Source organism: Vombatus ursinus, unplaced genomic scaffold (assembly GCF_900497805.2).
Source record: "Vombatus ursinus unplaced genomic scaffold, bare-nosed wombat genome assembly UNPS02014785.1, whole genome shotgun sequence".
In the NCBI taxonomy this organism is placed as follows: domain Eukaryota; kingdom Metazoa; phylum Chordata; class Mammalia; order Diprotodontia; family Vombatidae; genus Vombatus; species Vombatus ursinus.
In genome coordinates, this window is record NW_020954563.1 from 2,402,818 (window position 1) to 2,410,953 (window position 8,136).

The 8,136-nt window shown below is 37.6% G+C and overlaps 1 protein-coding gene across 1 annotated transcript in view; it reads left to right on the plus strand.

Moving 5' to 3' along the window:
• The window catches only part of DHX35 (DEAH-box helicase 35), a 64,654-nt gene extending 61,079 nt beyond the window's left edge, over positions 1-3,575 (plus strand). The window contains exon 22 of the mRNA XM_027867334.1: positions 2,239-3,575. Within this exon, the coding sequence (XP_027723135.1) occupies positions 2,239-2,283 (45 nt within the window). The 3' untranslated portion in view covers positions 2,284-3,575. The remainder of the gene's footprint in view (positions 1-2,238) is intronic.
• The last annotated feature ends 4,561 nt before the right edge of the window (positions 3,576-8,136 follow it).

Sequence of the window (8,136 nt, forward strand, 5' to 3'; positions counted from 1 at the left end):
GACTTACTAGCATATCTTCTTTGAAATAGTGCAGAGGATGCTCAGTTTCATAGGCCTAAAAGTCAAGGACTTTTCATAGAAATATCTGGTAACTTCCAGGTCCCTACAGGTGGACTTCAGGAATAATCACCAAGCTGTTGCAGATGATACTAATTGTGACAGTTGGTTTGCAAGGAGAATGTGATCTAGGCTGGCTAGAACTTAGATCATATAATATTTGACATACTGTATGTCCAGTCAAGTATGCTTAGATGCAACTAGTAATCAGGGCTGATAGCTTTATCAAGTCTGTGAGGATAGAGCATGCTGCAGTTGTTTAGCCCAAGAATCACAAAATCACTAACCAAGGCCACCTATGTGTATCTTATAATCAGTTTTTATCTGTTCATGGATGACATGTCTGTCATCCGTAGTGTGATATACTTGTCAAATTACAAAAAACTTCAGATAGTTTGTAAATTGAGGATTACTTGTTTCCCAAAATTTCCCAGTACAAATTTTCAGTCTAGAAACTAGCCAGATCAGTGGCAGTTTAAAATATTTTTAAGAGGCCTGATAAAAATGCACTATTGAATATATCTCTGGTGTATGTAAGCAGAATAGATTCAGAATCAAATATTTTTGTGAGCCAAGATTAAATTTGGCTTAATCTAGCAGGTTCAAAGTTTTAAAAAAGATGTATCGGGCATTTGTGTAAAATCCAAATTAAAAACTGCCTTTTAATAATTTAACATTAAAAGTACACTATTCAAGAATAAAAAAATATAAAAATGTAACTCTCCTTCCATAGTGAACTCACGGAATTGACCTACAGGCAGTTGGTATTCATGATAAAGACTATTGATATCTGTCTCTCTCTCTTCCCCACCTCTCCAATTCTTTCATATTTCAAGCTGCCAGGTGTGTAAAATGAGGCTGGGCCAAGGGACTAGGTTGAGGGCATGTTGAAGCCATAGCAGCTCTGGCAGCCCACCAGAGATCTTACCAGAAATAAATAAATGTTTTTCCAAAATTTGCGTGGATAGAAAAAAATAAAGCCTCCTTGAGAGATAATGTATTCAAAACTTTTGACTTGAAATAGGATAAAATTCTGAAAAACACTGAAACAATTATAAAGTTCTTGATCAAATAATTAGGCTTAGGGAAATCTTCAGAGCAGTATAAATTTGAAAATGCCTTTAGATCACTGTTAACAGACTAAAACTGAATCAGTTCTTTTACTTATATCAAAACTAGTTTTATAAGTTTGATGGAAAATGACAGGGAAACAGGTTAAAAGTTCAAATTAACTAATCATTCAAACTCTCCTTGCTTCTTTTCCCAGTTGTCCAGTGATGGTTTCAGTTTTGCCTATCATCTGCTCTCTCTTCTCCTCCAAGGGCTGGACTCTGAGGTGGACCCATTTGTTTCCATCCTTTTTTCTATTTCCGGACCCAAAGGCAACTTCAGAGTTGGACTTCTAGCTACAGCCTGATTATGCTAAGAAATACTTTACAATTACCCCGTAACAATCTGTTTGTAATACATTGTTGAGAATAAGTCTTAGTTACCTGAAATTAATTGACCAGACTACTTATTACTGGCTACTTTGTTGCTATGTGGCTTGACTGTGTCATTATATTACCTTCATTTTTCATTTCAACAAACGTTAAGTGCCTTTTATATACAATGTTTTTTTATTACAGTAATGAAGTTTCAGAAAAAGAAGCGTATTGATGGAATTTGTCCTCCTTGTTAATCAACATTACTGTTTTTCTCTTTTCCTCATTATTTTTGAAGTGAAGAGAGACTGCATCTTTCCTTTACACAACATTAAAGAGTAGTTTTCTTTTCCTTGTGCCCTTCTTTGGAATATGAGATGTTAATAGCCAGTCTGCTTAGAGCCTCCTATCTGCAAACAATGTTCCAAGGGGAAAGAGGCCTGTTCTTTCTCAATAATAATTTTCGTACCCTAGAGACAAAGCCTAAATGTAGTCAGGACCACAGAGGGAGGATCATTGTCCCAGATCATAGTTAACCTCATTAGAAGTCCTATATTGCAAACAGGTGACTTGGTTTTTCTTTCACAGCATCTTCTGAGATGTAGGTTTGAAGGAGAAAGTGAACAACAGCAAGACAATGACCTACTTGTATATTGGAAGAAAAATATTTTCATGTGAACTATTAAATGCACAATATAGTATATGCATATTTTTCATATATTTTAATTTTCTTTTTTTTTTTTCATTTCCTTTGCAGCCTCTTTCAATGAAAGCCAAAAGGGCCAAGGTTGATGACCAATGACCATAATCCAGCTGCTGCTCACAGTACCTGATCCTTTTCTTCGTGGTATCCTCCAGGATGTGGCTTTTAAGCGTTGGAACATGTAATCCTAAACTTTTCACTGATTTAAAGCTGGCTGTTCTTTACTTTTCAGTCAGTTCATCAGCCACTATTCCCCGCTCCACTCAATGTAAAAAAGCCTGTCAAGATGCTGTAGGAGTTTGATGCATGAGCAGGACATGGTAAAGCTAAAGCTAAGCTTCCATCGTGGACATTTTACTACTTGGCTGATGTGGCCATATTTGTTAGCCTGGGCATGTTGTCTCTTTAACATGGATAGACAAACAAATGATGTAACTTGAGTAAGAACTGGAGCTTCTGTGGAGGAAAAGAAGCCTTTGAATGGTGTAATGCCACGTTAAGGAGGACAAAGAATTTTGCATACCACAACTCTTACCCCTTGGACCACATATAGCCTGATGGATGTGCCGCTGCCTAGTTGAATGCAGAGTAGTCCAGGAAAGAATCTGACCTTAGAATGAAATGTCAGGAGTTGCGGTTGAAATCTCTCTGATACCTGGAGCATGCCTACTGCCTAGCACAGGACCTTAAAGCAATAGAGTCAGTTCCTGTAGATTCTCATTTGCCTTTTGTCCCTATTTCCCCACTGTATGAAACTTTAGAATGGCATTCCATTTAAGGTGAAACAAACAATACGTTTACATACAGGCTCTGTGTTTTTTTAACCCTTGATCACCCTGGGTACTCCTAGTAATTTTGGAGAGCTTTGAGGGCCATTTGTGAGTGATACACCTCTAGGACCCATGAGCACATATTCTTTTCAATGAATGTATGCATTTTCACAAGTGGGCTTGGCTCCGCCTTTTGGGATTTGACATCTTAGACTTGATGCCACTGGCTTCAACACTAGTGAAATCTTGTGAAATTCCAGTTGGGAAAATCTCATGAGAATGCTTCTTAAGCAGGAATTAACAGTTTAGATGCTCTGAACTTCTGTAAACCAGGAACATAACTATAGTATATTAGTAATGGCTTTATTTTGGCTCTTTAGTGGGAGGAGGTATCCTCCTTTTTCCAGCAGGCTCTGGTCATATTGATGCCCCAAGCCTACTTTGCTATAATAGTGTTTGCATTTAAACACAGTAGTTGCTGTAGGTTTATTTATTTATTTTTACTGTTTCGATGACATTTGTTTTAAAAACATTTAGCTTAAAAACTTATTTTTGTACTGACATTTATTTGGTGAATATGCCACTTTTGGCACCAACATGTACTTTCATTTTTTTCTTTCCATTTTTAAAATATGTAAATAATAGTAATATCTTAATAAAGATAGCAACTTTATACCTAAAATAAATGTTTTCCTCCCCCTCCCTGGCTTCTGTGACTTGTATTATGAAACAATCTCATTGATCCAGGCTTTTGAGAGAGAGAGAGAGAGAGAGAGAGAGAAAGAGAGAAGTAAGTTCCACTCTGTGATAGCCAGTACATTTGGAGGATGTTAAGTCAATTTACTCAGGCTCATGGTAGCATTAGAGATGAATTAAAGTCTACAAGGAAGACCCAAAAAGCAACTTAATATTAATAGCATGACATGAAGGAGACTCAAATCAAATATAGTTGACAAAGAAATGGAAGAGAAATAACAAACTTCTATGAATTTCTTCCATATCTTTCCAGAATTTAGATTCCATAGGAACCAAAGGCATAATGTAATTTTAAAAAGGTGTTTTCCTTTTTGGTAGAATTTGCTAATATTTGCAGACATTGTAATCAAGAAATATTTGTTAAAATCCTACCTCTTTTTGATACTTGTTTAGTAATATCCAAAGCAGATAGAACAGATCTAAGATGTACGTGGTATCATAGAAAAAAACTAGATTTAAGTCAGAGGACCTGGGTTCGTTTTCCAACTGGGCTGCTTGCTACTGTTCTGACCTAAAGCAAACTAGTTCCCCTCTCTAGGCCTTGGTTAACTCAACTGTAAATGAGGGGGTTGGTCTTCATGACTTAAGGTTCTAAATTCTATGATTTTATGAACTGGTCCAGTCATAGTTTTGTATCTTCAGCATTAATGTTTATTTGAAATAGGATGTCAATACTCTGTATCAACAGAGTAAGTAAAATTTTGTCTGTGTACCTGGTAAAAGACCATGTACCTGGTAAACCAGATGGTGAGAAACATCTACAACATATCTACAAAATATTCGTGGCTCTGGAAGGCTGGCATTTGTTTCTTGCTGTAGATAGAACAGAAATCCCAAATCCCAAAGAGAACATAGGGGCATTACATCACAGATTGTGTTTGGTTGGTAAGAGCCCTTGGTTATGGTGCTGACATGATCAAAAGGATTATTTGAAACTGGAATTACTTTTAATAATTCAAGAATTCTGTATTTGGAGGCAAGGAAATAAACAAGGTGCAGTATGAAAGGAGTCAATAAAACTACCTGTTCCAGGAGCTCAACTCATATAGTCTGATAGGGAAGGTAATGCTAGTGTTTATGAAAAAAGTAGAAAATAATAAAATCAACCCATGATGATCACGTGAATGGAAAAACATCACTATAGATCTGAAAGCATTTATTACACACTAGGTTTCAAGCAATATGCTGAGCACTGGGAATAAAAATACAAATAAGCTAGACAGTCTCTGCCCTCAAGGAGCTTACATTTCAATGGGGGAAGATGAATAAAAGGGAGCTGGAAATGGAAGTAGAATCAGAGATGAATAATGATAGAGTAGGACAGGGTAATCGGCAAGAGGGAGGCAAAGAGGCCTGGAGTGGGGAATCAGGAGTCAAAGTGGAGTAGTGATGGGGCCTCTACTGAAACACTGGTTGGGAAGGCAGTGACCAATCAGGAGAGCTGGGCCTCAGGGTGGAGTTAAAAGTCCAGATAGTCACTGTGCCAAACATTAGTTAGATATTTATCAAATCATTTCATTCAAATTACTGATGTTACTATAGTGCCCTAGGATGTCATACTTAGTTGATGTTTTCATTCTTACGGCTAACAAAGAACTCTTCCTAGGTTATAAGGAGCTTTATCCTTCAATGTCTAGAGCAGAAGTTCTTAACCTGGGTTCCATAAACTTTTTTTTTTAGTACTTTGATAACCATTTCAGTATAAATGGTTTCCTTCATAAGTCTATTTTATGCATTTAAAAACATTTTTCCAAGAAGGGGTAGATAGGCTGAATTCACTAGTCTACGAAAGGGACCCATGACAAAAAGTTAACCTCTAATCTAGATGAACCCCATAATCGAACAATTTGTTGAGAGTTGTCTCTGTTCTTTCTGCACTAGTTCAACCCTGGGTTTACTATCTTAAGAATGTAAATTCTAGATGGGCTAGGTCCATGTCTTAAAACAACACTTCTTGTTGAGGCTCTGCCGTTCTCTCAGTTGCCTACTGCCATTGTCTTTATGGAGAAAGGAAAAATCAGTTATTGGGTACATCTCATATTTTCTCTTTCTGCTCACATGTTCCCCACCTTTGTCCAGTCTCTCATCGTCATTCTGGACTATTGGTCTCACCTTTTTGCCCTTTCTTTACATAGCTGCCAGAATATTTCTTTCTAAGGCACAGGTCTGACCGTATCATTCACCCACTCAAACTAGTGCTTCCTGATTGCCTCTACGATAAAGAGCAAATTCCCTAGCCTGGCCTTTAAGTCCTACAGAATGACTTCAACCTACTTGTCCAACCCTGTATCACCTCTTTCCCTTCATGTACTCTACATTCCAGCCAGATTGGTTTATTAGCTGTTTCCTGAAATCAGAACACCCACCATTATTCTGTGGCATTCACACAAGCTGTCATCCAGGTCTGGAATGCAGCCCCTCATCTGCATCTGTCGGAATCCACATCTTCCAGGAAGACTCAGTTCTGGCACTCCCTTCACTCTAAAGTGGAGTAGGTAGCATGGTACAGATAAGAGAGGGCTGACTCTGGAGACAGGCCTAGAGTTCAAATACTGCCTCTGGTGCTCATTCCCTGTGTGAACTTGGGCAGATCACTTATCCATTCTTAGTTTCCTCATCTATGAAGTGAAGAAATTGAACCTGATGTCTTCTGAGGACCCTTCTAGCCCTAGACTTATGGTCTTATGACCATTCTCTGATGCCCTCAGTTACTAGTTTTCCCTGCTTCAGCTTTCCTGCAACATTTGATGCCTTCTTTGCTTGTTACTTACATTTTGTCTTTGTTCCTGTTCTATCCTGCAAGTAGAATTTTATAGTGATGGTTTTGTTTTTTATGTCCTCAGCCCCTAGACAGCGTCTTGTACATGGCAGGCACTTAATAGATGGATGTTGAATATCACTGAACCCCTTGTTACATAACACCTCTAAGTGCTTAATAAACCTTTGATTTGGGGGGCAGAGGCACTATTCTCATTTGTCCCTCCTACAAGAAGCATGCTTGTGAACAGTGAGACACCAAAATACACCACCTGTAGGGAGCAAGTTCTGTCTGTCCCTCAAGTATCACGGGATCATCTACTTGTCCATAAAACCCAATCATGTTCAAGGGCCCCTTTTATCCATTATTCAGGTTTTCCCATTGCCTTCAGCCTTGAGTTCCCTGACTTACCCAGGATTTGTCTATGTTACTTGTCTCTTTTCTCAACCCTTGATGAAGCAACCATTTCCTAGACTATATCACACCTCTCCTTCCTCCTTCCAGTCTGGTATAAGGTTAAAAGGAATATACAGTTTAATAAATCCTCAACTCAGAGAGTCCAGGGCACCCCTGTCATCTTAAAGGCGAGGGGGGAAACTGATCCTAAAATAGAGTGAGAAGATCAAAGAGAGCCAGGCCACTCACATCCCATATGAAACAATAAATAGAAATTCAAAGAGAATGCAGATGCTTAACAACTATACAAGAAAACAAAAAACATTTTTAAATAAGCAAAGGGGAAAGGAAAAAACACTAAGTGCCTAGTATGTGCTAGGAACTGTGCTAAGCCCTTTACAAATATCCTCACAGTAACCCTCTGAGGTAGATGCTATTATATGCCTCATTTTACATTTGAGGAAACTGAGGTAGACTGGTTAAGTGACTCACCAGGGTCATACAGCTAGTAAACATATGAGGCTGGATATGAATTCAGATCTTTTTGATGCCAAGCGTAGCACTCTATACGCTGTACTACCTAGCTATAAAATGCTTATAATTTTAAAACATTACAAAGCAAATGAGTCAGCTAAAGAACCAGGCCTTATGTATGGGTAATTGGAAAAAGAAACCATGTAAGATGACCCTAGAGATATCTTTCTGTGAATAAGTGATGTGTATAATTAAGCAAGAATTTGCAATGCTAAGAAGAACAAATAACGTGAAAAATAAATTACAAAAGGAAGTGAATTAAAAGATGCTTTAAAAAAGTAATATTAAACATAAACAATTGGATAATTTGGAGCTTTAATTTTATTGGTAAGGAAATTTCTAACAATGGAGATAAACAACTGTTCTGCAACTTATAGTTGTGACAAGTTCCCTGGAGCATTGAGACCTCTGGGTCACAGCCAGTGTAATGAAGGCTAGGCTTGTACCAAAGTCATCCCAACTTTATGGCCTGCTTATCCTGCGATTTCTGATTCTTCTAGGATTCCTTTTATGTTCTTTAAATTAGAAGAAAATAACCAACATAGAGAATATAATAGGACACCTAGAAAAATCTATAGGAATAATTGACAACAGAAAATAGAAGTGTGTACTATGCACAGCAACTAGAAATATAGATTTTTTTAAAAAAAATCATTGTGTTATCTATATTACTGTGAGGCAAGCAGATCCAAGTGACAGACCTGAATGTGGGTCATGACTTAACAAATTCTGAATTAT